General features: G+C 36.2%; 2 protein-coding genes across 2 annotated transcripts in view; both read right to left on the minus strand.

Moving 5' to 3' along the window:
* Window positions 1–3280: 3280 nt before the first annotated feature.
* On the minus strand, window positions 3281–4701 carry LOC125502764 (ras-like GTP-binding protein Rho1). The gene is made up of 2 exons (XM_048661988.1): window positions 4448–4701; window positions 3281–4339 (listed from the first exon to the last, which is right to left on the minus strand). The coding sequence occupies exons 1-2, from the start codon at window positions 4485–4487 to the stop codon at window positions 3756–3758; spliced, it is 624 nt and encodes a 207-aa protein (XP_048517945.1). The 5' UTR covers window positions 4488–4701; the 3' UTR covers window positions 3281–3755.
* Window positions 4702–10582: 5881 nt separating this feature from the next.
* LOC125502762 (dystroglycan 1-like) overlaps window positions 10583–13321 on the minus strand; it is a 52203-nt gene continuing 49464 nt past the window's right edge. The window contains exons 11-13 of the mRNA XM_048661985.1: window positions 12216–12462; window positions 11928–12164; window positions 10583–11871 (exon numbers count right to left, since the gene is read on the minus strand). Of these exons, the coding sequence (XP_048517942.1) occupies window positions 11621–11871; window positions 11928–12164; window positions 12216–12462 (735 nt within the window). The 3' untranslated portion in view covers window positions 10583–11620. The remainder of the gene's footprint in view (window positions 11872–11927; window positions 12165–12215; window positions 12463–13321) is intronic.

Genomic DNA, 13321 nt, shown 5'->3' on the forward strand with positions numbered 1-13321 from the left:
CTCTCCTTTAAAAATGCGCACCTTTCAAACTGAAACAAGTAACGATTTCAAATTTCTACTGTCCATAGAAGACACTTTTTGCGAGGGATGCGGTAAAATTTATTGAAATCATCGCAAATCGTAATTTTTGCCGGCCAAGTTAATAACCATCTCAAAATGGAAGCTTTTACCCAATTGCACTTCCTCGTAAAAAATAGTATAATAGAAAGTCCGGGAACTAGAAACTTGAAATTTTCACCATTTGTAGTAGACAATTGACTCTACAGGTGCCGAATGTTTTACTAAAATCTCCCGTAATGCTGATTTTTGTCAGCTTGGTAAATGCCGATTTGAATATAGATGTTTCAACTCAACTACGCTCTCTCTTTTAAAAATACAAATCATTGAAACTAAAGCAGGTACCAATTTGAAATTTTCACCGTCTTTCGAACACACTTCGCAAGACCGAAGCTGAAAGTTTTATAGAAATTGCGATGATGTTTGCGATACTAGTAAGTATCGATCTCGAAATGGATGTGCTTGCTCAATTGCGCTCTCTACTATAAAAGTTCGCACATTCCAAACTAATGCACGTAGCCACTTGAAACTTGGACCATCTTTAGCAGACACTTCGCTCTATAGATTCCGGTTGAATGATTAAAATTTCCCAAATCAAGATTTCTGCCCGCCTTGGTAATACCGATCACAAAATTGGGGGTTTTTACTCAATTGCAACTAAAATGTCACAGTTCGAAACTTTTTCCATCTTTAGCAAACACTTGGCTCTATGTGTAGGTGCAGATTGTATCCCTAAAATTGCCCATAATACACATTCTTGTCGGCCTAATAAAAGCCGATTTGAAAAATTATTTTTTTGTCAATTGCGCCCCTTCGTTAAAAAATTCATATAATCCAAATTAGAGCAGCAAGTAATGTTAAACTTTCACCGCCTTTAGCTGACTCTGGATCTGCAGATGCAAGCGATGTCATTAAATTCGCCCAAATCCTAATTTTTCCCAGCTGAGTAAATGTCGATTTGAGCATAGATGTTTTAACACAACGGCGCCCTCTCATATAAAAACTCGCACCTTTGAAACCAAAGTAACTAGCAATTTAAAATATTTATCATACTTATACAAGGCACTTGGTAAGAAAAATGGTGACAGTTTTATAGATATTGCTCGTTGCCAGCATAAGACGAACCTGTCTAAAATTGACATTTTTTCTCTATTGCGTTCTTGATATTCAAAAAATTCCTAAGTTCCCAACTCAAGCAACTAATAATTTTAAAACGTTCACCATCTTTAGCAGACCCTTCCATCTGCATATACCAAAGGTGTCGTTAAATTCGCCCAACATCCTGATTTTTTCCAGCTTCGTAAACACCGATTTCGCAATGGATGTTTTACCCAATTGTGCTCTCACTTTTAAAATTTGGTACATTTGCAAGTAAAGCAACTAGCAAGTGAAAAATTTACCATCCTTAGCAGACACTTCAGAATGCTTCTATGCGGAAAACCTTATGTCTTCTAATATTCTGATTATTGCCAGCTTAATAAATACGGAACTCGATATGCATGTTTTTACTAATCCGCGATCTTTGCGACTAAAAACTCGCATCTTCTAAAGTAAAAAAAGCAGCAATTTGATATTTTGACCAGATTTTAAATCAGTCTGTGCTTTACAGATGCTGAAAGTTTCATGAAAATCGCCGAAAATCCTGATTTTCGTCAGTTGATCCGGAAACAGGACCACGTTTGAGCGAATGCGCCAACATTGAGACGATTTTCCGTATTTTTTTCGGCTATAAATTGCGTTTTCAAATAGGTACTTAACGAGGTAATCAACTGCGAATAACTTCAAATATCTCAGGAAAGAATGCCTGTAGTGCCTGACACTGAAAATGTTAACGGATTCTAATTTCTCGCCCCTAAAACCCCTCGATACGATTTTTACAACTTCGTTCAGCTCGCAACATTACAAGCAAAAATTATTTTTTCGAATTTTTTTTACGCCCTGAGCTTCGAAACCCGTCGACTTTTGGATGATACAACTTCAATTTAATCATCTCATCACCCCAGGAATCTGTAATATTTACAGACATTTTGAAGATACCCGGTTCCAATTTTCAGCGCTAGTGGTTTTGAAAAAACAAGTTTACTTCAAACTATTTTCCCTTGTTTTAAGAAAAAGTTTATAACTTTTGCCTGTCTATATCAATTTCAGTAAATTCTCGAGAAAATCTCTCTTTCTTTAAAATCTACTATTTACCATTTACGACAGAGTTTCTCGAACTGGCAAGAAATATGGACTTAATGCATAAATGTAGGCAAAACGAATGTGGTAGTTCTTATTTAAATCGAAGGGCAACGTGCGGCAGCTAGCAATAAATCAAAATCAAAATAATTAAAAATTAATAAAAAAAACGAAGAAACTAATTGTTGCACACGAGCAAGTTTTTGGAAGAACGAAGAAGGAAATGGAATTCGTCAAAAAACGAAACCTTGATTTCCTGGCGCTCATCTCCCGAAGCTCCAAAAAAATTACAGTCTTCAGCTGATTACTCAAGGAAGATCATCTGGAAGAACGGTCTCTTCCTTCATCGAATGGCTCCGCATCTCGGAAACAAGGCGCCATCAATTTCTTTTATCGCTGGAATTTGTTATCTTAATTTTATCAAAAAAACCCAAGCAGGGAGAAAAAAGAAAATCAGTTTCAGATCGATCCATTTTCAAAGTGTTTTTGCCAAATTTGCAAACTCTATTTCAGCAATTATTTGCTATGACTGAATGAATTGTCGACATTTTTGCTTAAAAATGGTCCTCGTTTTTATCTCTCTGAGATGCACAGTATTAATTTCATCTTGGGAGCATTTAACATAAAAAGAAATGCAACTCAAAAACTCGCAGAAAGTTAATCGGACTGAAAGCATCTGAAGCTTCTTACTTTGGATGCATTTGATAATAAAACCATTTTTTCTGGAACACGGTCCACAACAGTGAGATAAAATAAGAGGACTTTTTTCGCATTAAAAATTGCTATTCAGTAATTTGTGCAAAAGTCCGCCCTCGGTCAGTTTATAAAAACGCATTTTGCTGGGAAATGATCCGCCCTAGAGCGATAAACGATCAGCATCTTTTTGCTTAGAAATGTTCGCAATTCAATTTGATTTTAAAAAATTACAAATTTTACAAAACCAAAAATTGCGCGCTCTATTTACGTAGAATTTTACAAGGAAGATTAGAATGGCCATACTGATCAGTCATCTCCAGCGGAAGCAGTTAAGACCTCGAAGAAAGTATTTATAGGAAAAACAGTTTTATTTATTTTAGAATACATCATAGTATGGAAAAGTTAAAGCTATTACATCGATACGCAATTCACAATGTATACTCTAGGACCTAAAGAAATGAAAATCACCCCATACTGACTGACTGACTGAAATCACTTGAAATTTAACTCGAAAAATATATGTGTATTTTCACTTGCTGGCACCATACGTTTGAATACAGTAAACGCAAAATACTAAGTGGCATAGCAATCAGGGTTAGAGACATGGACTTTTCAACATTGTGCACTGGACACTTCTTGTTAATGAACATTAACTCCAATACTACCAAGAGAACAACAAATATATACCTAAACTCGAAAGGAAAGTTATGCATAAACGAACTGAAAGTGAGGGCAATTTGGTTAGTAGTAAAGGCCCCCAGAAATGAGTCATACATAATATATAAAGGATTAAACGTGAATACTTGTAACTGAACTGAAAATATTCAAAACAGAATGCAGCGATGCTTCTTCTTCTTTTTCACTTGAAGGGCTGCACGGGTGGCGTTCTCAAAGACTTCCCTGACGCCCTCCTTGCTCTTGGCTGAGCACTCCAGATAGGCAAAAGCGTTGATTTTCTCGGCCATGGATCGGCCGTCCTGCGGCTTGACCGGCTCCTGTTTCATCTTTTTCAGCTCGTTGATCGTTGTTGGATCGGTGCGAAGATCCTTCTTGTTCCCAACCAATATAATGGGAACATTGGGGCAGAAGTGTTTCACTTCTGGGGTCCATTTTTCGGGGATGTTTTCGAGGGAGTCGGGCGAGTCGACTGAGAAGCACATTAGAATCACATCGGTGTCCGGGTAGGACAAGGGTCGGAGCCGGTCGTAGTCCTCTTGGCCGGCAGTATCCCAAAGGGCCAGCTCCACTTGCTTTCCATCCACTTCAATATCAGCGACATAGTTTTCGAAAACAGTCGGCACATACACTTCGGGGAACTGATCCTTGCTGAAAACGATCAGAAGGCACGTTTTTCCACAGGCTCCATCCCCAACAATCACCAGTTTTTTCCTAATAGCCGCCATCGGACCTACAAAACAGAAAAGTTAACGCCTATGTAGTGACTAACTAAAGATGGCGGATACATTTAATCAGGAAATCAGAGCGGGGATGGTTGCAGGACAGCAACGTTTCGTACCTTTAGCAAAGTCCTCCTGCTGGGACCAACAACAAAACATCCAGTTTAATTCAACTGGAATTTAATGTTCGTTGTCGCCTATTTCGACAGACTATTTCCACCAGATTAATCGCACTATATAAAATAAACAAAATCTATGACTATTGGAATTTCTTTTTGGGCGATGATGTCAGTGACGTTTTAGTTGTCAACACTGACAACCATCGACAATTTCCCACGATCTCTGTCTGAAACACTACGACCGCAAGCAAGTGGACGCGAGAAGGAACGTGATCGACTCGGCAGCCAAGCAGCGCTGTTGCAAACCGACATTGCCAATATTTACTTGTAGATTAATAAACAATTGTTTGTTTTATATTATTATTATTTTTTTTAACATTACACGGAATTGAAGTCTTATTTTGGTGAAACTCATTGATTGAAGTCTGAGTTTTAATAGCGAAAGCAAAACACGAAGTCAAGTTTAAATTGTCGGTGCTCTTTTTTAAACGCTTGTGACCGACAAAGATAGGCATACTTCAGCGGGGACTTTAAAATACCGACTGCCGTTAAATTAATTAAATATTTCCAGTTTGAAGATGGTGATATTGGCGATTAGTTCGATGTTATATGATGCGAGGCTTTTAGCTCTTCCGTGAATTCGTAAATATTAGATTATAATAATGTGATGCTCAGAACTGGAAGCTCCAAAAAATGCTTATAATCTTTATTGCTTTTGTCAAACTGCGCTCTCACGTTTAATAATTCGCATCTTCCAAATTAACTGAAGAACCAATTCGAAAATTTGACTACCTCTAGAAGAGAGTAGGTTTTATAGATGCTATAAGTTTCCTTGAAATAGTCAGAAAATCCCGATTTTTTGGAGTTGGTAAATAAGGGTCTCAAAATGAATGTTTTTACGCCAGTTTGTTAAAAAATTCGCATCTTCTAAACTGACGCCAGTAAAAATTTGAAAATTGCCCCATCTATAAAAGGCACTTGTTTTTACAGATAGGAAACATTTTTATCGAAATCTCCATGAATCCCTAATTTTGCCCGACAAAAATACCGGTCTCAAAATTGATGCTTTTGTTCAGCAGCGTTACGTTATAAACGAAAGCAAGTAGCAAATTGAAATTTTCACCATCTTTAAATACTATTTCGCTCTTCAGAAGTTAAAAGGTTTATAGAAATCGACCAAAATCCGGATTTTTTTATCTAAGTAAATACCGGTCAGATATTGGATGTTTTTTTCAAGTGCTCTGTTTCTTAAAAATTTGCATCTTCCAAACTAATACCAGCAACAATTTGAAATTTTTTCTGTTTTTAGCAGGCACTTGACTACAGATCCAGAACGTTTCATGCAAATCACTTTTAATCCTATTTTTTGCTAGTTTTGTACAAAACTACGCTTTCTCCTTAAAAAATTTGCCTCTTCAAAACTTAACTCTTAAAACGTAAGTAGCAATTTCATATTTTCACCATCTTCAGAGGACACTTGGGGCTACAAATTGAACTATTTTATATTCATTTTGCAACACCGAAACTAACACAAATACAATTTGAAAAGACAGAAACGAAATGTTCCATAAAAATCGTCCAAAACCGTAAATTGTTTTTCGAAGGTGGAAAAAATGCCCATCTTCGAAACGAAAGCAAGTAGCAAATTGGAGTTTTAAACATATATAGAAAACACTTGGCTCTTAAAATGATGAAAGTTTGATAAAAATCGCTCAGAATCCAGCAAGCAGCAATTTAACAATTTCCTCATCTGTAGAACACATTCTGATCTACTGATGCTGAAAGTTTAATCAAAATTGCAGGAAAAATTTTATCAAAATCGCCAGCTTTGTAACTGCCAGTCTCAAAATAGATGATACTACTCAAGTGCACTGTTGTTGCAYTTGTGCTGTGCACACAAGCTAAAAGTTTAATAAAAATGGTCCGAAATCCTGAATTTTCTAGCTTAGTCCATACCGACCTYAARTTGAATGTTTTTTTTTAACGGCACTTAAAAAGTCGCATTTGCCGAAATAATTAATGCCACTAACAATTTGGAAATTTTACCGTCTTCAGCAAGTACACACTTGACTCTATAGATAGAGAACTTTTCATGAAAATAACTTGTTATTCTAATTTTTGTCAGCTTGGTACACAACTCCGCTTTTTCCTAAAAAATTTGCATCTTTCATACTAAAGAACACACTTTGGTTTTCAAAAGCGAAAAGTTTGATAGAAATCGCTCAGCATCCTCAATTTGTCTAGCTTAGTAAATACCTACCGGTCCCTAATTGTACACTTTCTCAACTGCGCTGCCTCTTTTAAAAATTCGCATCTTTCAAACTAAGGCCAGTAAAAATTTGAACTTTTCACCATCTTTAGAGAACACGTGCATCTACAAATGCTGAATGTTTTATAGAAATCTGTGAGAATCCTCAACTTGTCCAGGTTAGTTAGTACCGCTCCCTAATTGTATGCGTTCTTCAAGTGCACTGCCTCCTTTAAAAAATCGCATCTTCTAACCTGAGGCCAGCAAAAATTTGAAATTTTTACCGGTCCGTTGGCTCTGCAAATGCTGAAAATGTTATACAAATCGCCCGGAATCGTGATATTTGCCAGCGTAATAAATGCCGATCATAAAATGGATGTTTTTACTCCAGTGAACTTTCAATTTAAAAAATTCTCATATTTCAAACTAAAGCAACTAACAATTTGAAACTTTCACCATATTTAGCAGACACTTTACTCTACATATCTATACGCTTGCGCAAATAGGAAGTCAAACAAAAAACTTAACAATTGTGTTTTCGCGTCAGTAAATAAAATGATACATTACTGCAGGCTTCAAACAGATAAGAAGGAATAAAAATAGTTACATCTTGCAAACTAAAGCAAATAGCAACTTGAAAACTATCATCTTTAGCAGATATTTGCCTCCACATTTGTGAACAATTTCATAAAAATCGCCTTATAATTTTTGCAGCTTAATAAATATCGATTTGAAAATAGATGTTTTAACTCAACTGGACCCTTTATTTTAATCAATTAGCAACTTTAAATTTTGACTGTATTTACGAGCCACTTGGTTCGATTGATTTGTAAAATTTCATAAAAATCGTCCTTAATTTTGCATTTTTGCCGACTTAGTAAAGAGCGATCTGAAAACAGATGTTGTACTCATCTGCGCTCTTTCCGTAAAAAAATGCATCTTCCAAACTAAAGCAAATAGTAATGTGGAAATTTCACAATTTGTGGAGCACTTTTGTTTCTACACATGCAGAATGTTTGATAAAAATCACCCATATCCTGATTTTTCCAAGCTTAGTAAATTCAAATCAATGCATAAACTTTTTACTCAACTGCGCTTTCCTGAAAAAATCCCATTTTCTACACTAAAATACGTAGTAGCATTTAGATATTTTCTGGCATCTTTAGAAAAGACTTGGTTTTACAGAAGCTAAAGGTTTCATAAAGAATCGCAAGAGAATCCTGCTGTTGGCCATTGGAGAATTTCACCATTTCTAGAAGACAATTGGGTTTTTGCCGGCTTAGTTGGCAAGTAATACATTTTTAAACTCAACTGCTCTTTTATTTATTAGCCTCTTTCAAGCTAACACAATTAGCAATTTGAAATTTTCACAGACGAMTTTTAGGAATGGTTAAAAATCTCGATTTAGCTATTGAAAAATTTTAGGAATGGTTAAGAGTCTCGATTTAGCTATTGAAAAATTTTAGAARTAGTTAAGAGTCTCGATTTAGCTATTGAAAAATTTTAGAAGTAGTTAAAAGTCTCGATTTAGCTATTGAAAAATTTTAGAAGTGGTTAAAAATATCGATTTAACTATTGAAAAATTTTAGAAATGGTTAACAATCTCGATTTAACTATTGAAAAATTTTAGAAATAATTAAAAATCTCGATTTAGCTATTGAAMAATTTTAGAAGTGGGTAAARATCTCGATTTAACTATTGAAAAATTTTAGAAATGGTTAAAAATCTCGAWTTAACTRTTGAAAAATTTTAGGTGGTTAAAGATCTCGATTTAACTATTGAAAAATTTTAGAAATGGTTAACAATCTCGATTTAACTATTGACAAATTTTAGAAATAATTAAAAATCTCGATTTAGCTATTGAAAAATTTTAGAAGTGGGTAAAAATCTCGATTTAACTATTGAAAAATTTTAGAAATGGTTAAAAATCTCGATTTAACTATTGAAAAATTTTAGAAATGGTTAAAAATCTCGATTTAGCTATTGAAAAATTTTAGAAATGGTTACAAATCTCGATTCAGCTATTGAAAAATTTTRGAAGTAGTTAAAGGACTCGATTTTARCTATTGAAAAATTTTAGAAGTAGTTAAAAATCTYGATTTTAGCTATTGAAAAATTTTAGMAGTAGTTAAAGATCTCGATTTTCACAATCTTTAACAATCTTGGATTTACAAATGCACAAAGTGTCATCAATGCCACYTTTTATCCTGATTTTTGCAAGCTTAGTAGATACCGATATCCAAATGGATGTTYTTAATCAACTGCGYTCTCTTTAAAAAAATCCGTCTTGAAAACTTAAGCTAGTAGCAATTTGARAATTTCCTAATCTTTAGWACAYCATTGGATCTACTGATGCTGAAATTTTGATAAAAATCGCACAAAATCTTGATTTTTGCCAGCTTTGTAAGTGCCAGTCCTAAAATGGATGTTTTTACTCAAGTACGCTGACTYCTTTAAAAATTCGSGTCTTCCAATCTAAGGCCAGGAAGAATTTGAAATTTTCACTATTTTTAAACTGTTTTATAGATATGGAAAATTTTATCGAAATCTCCATTAATTTTGAATTTTGCCGCCAAAAAATACCGATCTCAAAATTGATGCTTYTSTWCCGMAGCGCTTCTTTCGAAAATAAATCGTTTCATCCAAACTGAGGCGAGCRGCACTTCAAAATTTCGCTTACTTTTAGAAGACATGTGACTGTGAAGACTACTACAGAACGGTACGTAAAAATTGCAAATAATCTTAATTTTATTCAGTTTTTTACAATACTGCGYTCTTCTSTGAAAAAAAMCCCATCCTCGAAACGAACGCAAGCAAGTAGCAAATTKAAATTTTCACCATCTTTAGAGAACAAGTGGCTTTTCAGAAGTTAAAAGTTTTATAGAAATCGCCCAAAATTTTTCCAGCTTAGTCAATATCGGTCCCAAATTGAAAGTTTTTTCAACTGAGCTATTTCTTCAAAAATTCGCATTTTCCAAAATAATGCTAGTAACGGGTTGAAAAATTTACTGTCTGTGCAGCTGTGTTAGCAAGGAAATACCTAACTATAGATGCAGAACATTTCATAAAAATCACTTTTTATTCTATTTTTTTTTCAGCTTGGTTCAAAACTCCGTTTTTTCCTTAAAAAATTGCATCTTGCATACTAAAGCAAGTAGCAATTTTCACCATCTTTAGAGGAAACTTCGAGCTACAAAATGCGCCAATTTTAATATCTTAAAGATTTTGTATCACCGAAACCAACACAAATACATTTTTTTTCAAAAGACAGAAACTAAAGGTTTCCTTAAAAATCTCCCAGAATCGTAATTATTTGTTCGAAGTTGGAAAAATCTCCATCTTTGAAACAAAAGCAAGCAACGAATTGAAATTTTTACCATTTATAGAAGACACTTGGCTCTTCCAACGCGGAAAGTTTTATAGAATTCGCTCAGAATCCTCAATTTGTCCAGCTTAGTAAATACCTACCCGTTCCTAATTGTAAGCTTCCCTCGGCTGCGCTGCCTCTTTTAAAAATTCGCATCTTTCAAACTAAAGATAGTAAAAATTTTAAATTTTCACCATCTTTAGCAGACCGTTAACGCTACAAATGCTGGAAATTTCATAGAATTGTGAAACCCCGGAATTGTGATTTTTGCCAGCCTAATAAATGCCGACTACAAAATGAATGTTTTTACTCGATTTAACCCTCTATTTAAAAACCCTCCATATTCCAAACCAGACCAACTAACAATTTGAAACTTTGTGGTTGAATTGTGCACGCTTTTTGAGCCTGAACTGTAGCTTAATCTCCACAATCACACTCAAAAATATGAAATTTTCCTTTTTACGATTTCGATTTTATTGCACTTTTCCTTGGACTATGAACCAAAAAAGACCCAAAACTGTTCAATTTAAGTATATATTTTATACAGTCGTCTACGAAATCTAGTTCTTAGGACTATTCTACCTGCAATTCCATATAAGACAGATAGATCTAAACAATTATACACCAGAAAGTTTAGTGAGCGTGATCCAGTACAATTCCTTAGCCCAACTCACCCTCAATGTATATTAAAGTATAAAACTGTATATAAAACTTAAACGTAAATCTCAATCGCTAGTACATTAGTTATTTGTCATTTACATAAGAAACGCGAAACAAGTATTATTTTCATTATGTATTACTGTTGATTAGGAAGCTTCGGTAAAGTACATAAGGATACATGGCTACATAAGCTTATACGAAATAACATGTATTTACATTTCGGGTTAAAATGCCCTCAAAGTACAAGTTGCTTTTTAAAAAACCGTTGATATACAGTGTGCGAAATTTTGTGTGCAATGTTCTAGTGCCTAAATTAGAGGGTTTTCTATCGTTTTTTAATTACAGAAAACGTCTCACTTTAAGAAGAACAGGCAATTTAAAAAAATGTTCAAACCCTCCCAGTTTGGAGAAAATGCGCAATAACACACTTTTTACAAGGGTTGAATGCAAACAAATCACTGTGCTTGCACGTCTCTTGATATGATTCGAGATATGGATTTTCCGCGTTTAATCAGTCTAGACTTAAATAGCTATCAAAATGACTCACATTATGAACAATATCATCGTTGGTTTAAATCGTGCAATGATCGACGACTTCGATTTCAGCAAGCAATAAATTACTTTACACAAATGAGACAGTTAGTGATTACACAGGACTACCGTTACACGTTGACTTACCAATAAAAAAATATAAATCTAATCAAGCTTTGGTATATATGGATTGATCGGTGACAATCTAGATGAGATTTTAGGAAGTTTTGAGAGATTGAGTCCCGGGCATCTCAGAGCCTTGAGGACTCACGTAAAGTCTCTTGATACCATTCACAGTTGCCTTGATTATGGTGCCAGCTCTTTACTGGCACTCTGAATTATTGCTGAAGAACGTGAAGTGTAATTGTTAAGGGGGCACATAGGGCGGCGGCTTCCGATAGGTGGGGGTAGGTTTCGGTCGGCTTTGCCGCCCATTGTCCTGAGTGCGAGTGAACGGTGGTGGGGGCTGATACGGCTCTGAGTCCTCCAGCTTCACTGAGCCACTTTTGCTGTACTCGGGCGGCGCTAGCGGCGGCTTCTCGTCTTTGAGGATAACTGGCGCTTTGGTCCCGGGCTCTGGCTTTTCCTCAAGTTCCTCCTGGAAAATCACCGGGATGCCTGGAAGAGTCAACGCCGGTGTATCGGGGTTGGAACAATTGCCCAGTTAGGCTTACCTTTGTTGCCGTATGACTGTCTCCCGTCCTCCTCCACGTTCATTTTGCCCATTCTCCGCTTCCGATAGAGGAGACAGGCGGCCACGAAGGCCACAAAGAGCATGATGGAGATGATGATGATGGGAAGCACCAGGGTGAGCATGATGTCGTTGTCTGCTTGCGGCTGAGGAGTCTTCTCTGACGGCGCCTGCACTTCGGGAGTCGGAAGAACCGGCGGCGGCTTAGATTTGCAGTTGCCTGCAGGACAAGACTTTAAACCCACAAAGTCACGGCAATTTCAAAACTTACCGATGTGGTGAACCTTGATGGTGGATATGGTGAACTCCGGTCCCATGATCCGGTGCACGGTGCTTGAAATGCTTCGGGAGTCGCTATGTAGCAGATACTCCAGCTGTTTGATTTCCTTATGAGGACAAACGTCTACAGGTAACGACTTGTTGAACCAGTAGACCACGGTGGAGTCCAGGTGGGAGTCGCGTTTAGCGACAAACGGTCGGAAGTGGAAGTTGCCGGGCGTGGGCTCTTTGAAGATTTCCTAACAAAACATTCCTGTTTACTTCGAGAGTTCAGTTAGAAACGGTAGATTATTTCCCAAACTAAGAGAGCGAGAGCAATATGAAAATTGAAAGGTTCTTTCCAGTCTATTTGCATTAAGAAAAATTTAGTATACAGGATCAGTCGAAAAGCTGCGACAAAGCGAAGTTCCTTTTTCTGAAATGGAACACCCTGTGCATTAGTCAATGATTGAATTTTCCTCGACATTCTAAGGAAAAGTCGTAGACACATTCGATGTAAATTTAACCGTTTTGATGAAATCGGGTTGTTAAAATTTTGAGTGTCTACACCTAATTTTTTGTGTTTTAGTTGAAGTGAGGCCTCCGTAAGACCGTATCCGTGACAAAATCCACACGATGACTCAGGAAAAGTTCAGCAACTACTTACTTAGTTTTCTACTTATTACGCACAATACTAAACGCATTCCCCTCGTAGCGCTTTCGGGCAAAGTCAAGGATATGTGGCCGTCGATGTCACAGCGGGAGCAACAAGGACAGTGATATAAAAATCAGTGTATCATCGTTGCACCAGCTTCATATACCAGGGTTGAACAAAATGAAATGTGTATCAGACACCCGAAAAAAGAGTCTGAATTTCCTTCTCTTCTCTCACAAATTTTAATAACCCCGGATGGGCTTTCAAAAATAGTATTACGACTTGTTGGATATTTTCAACCGCTTTGAAAAAATCCATTTTTAAAATGTGAAAAGTTTTACCAAAAAACTCTTAAGTGGAAAACAACAGAAATAATGAATGTTGAAAACTTGTCTAAAAAATTTCCAGACGCAAAATTCTTCCGGTTTCCAATCCCACGTTTCGTTTGGCGTCGCTTCAAAACC

This window comes from Dendroctonus ponderosae, unplaced genomic scaffold, assembly GCF_020466585.1.
Source record: "Dendroctonus ponderosae isolate FM_Combo_2020 unplaced genomic scaffold, Dpon_F_20191213v2 Dpon_F_20191213_10, whole genome shotgun sequence".
NCBI classification, from domain to species: Eukaryota; Metazoa; Arthropoda; class Insecta; order Coleoptera; family Curculionidae; genus Dendroctonus; species Dendroctonus ponderosae.

What these genes read in the sequence shown, in the direction of transcription:
- LOC125502764 (XM_048661988.1), bottom strand. Translation starts at nt 4,487, where the DNA reads ATGTTTTGTTGTTGGTCCCAGCAGGAGGACTTTGCTAAAG. An exon ending in GCAGGAGGACTTTGCTAAAG is followed by an intron (nt 4,340 to 4,447) that starts GTACGAAACGTT and finishes TCTGTTTTGTAG; the next exon opens with GTCCGATGGCGGCTATTAGG.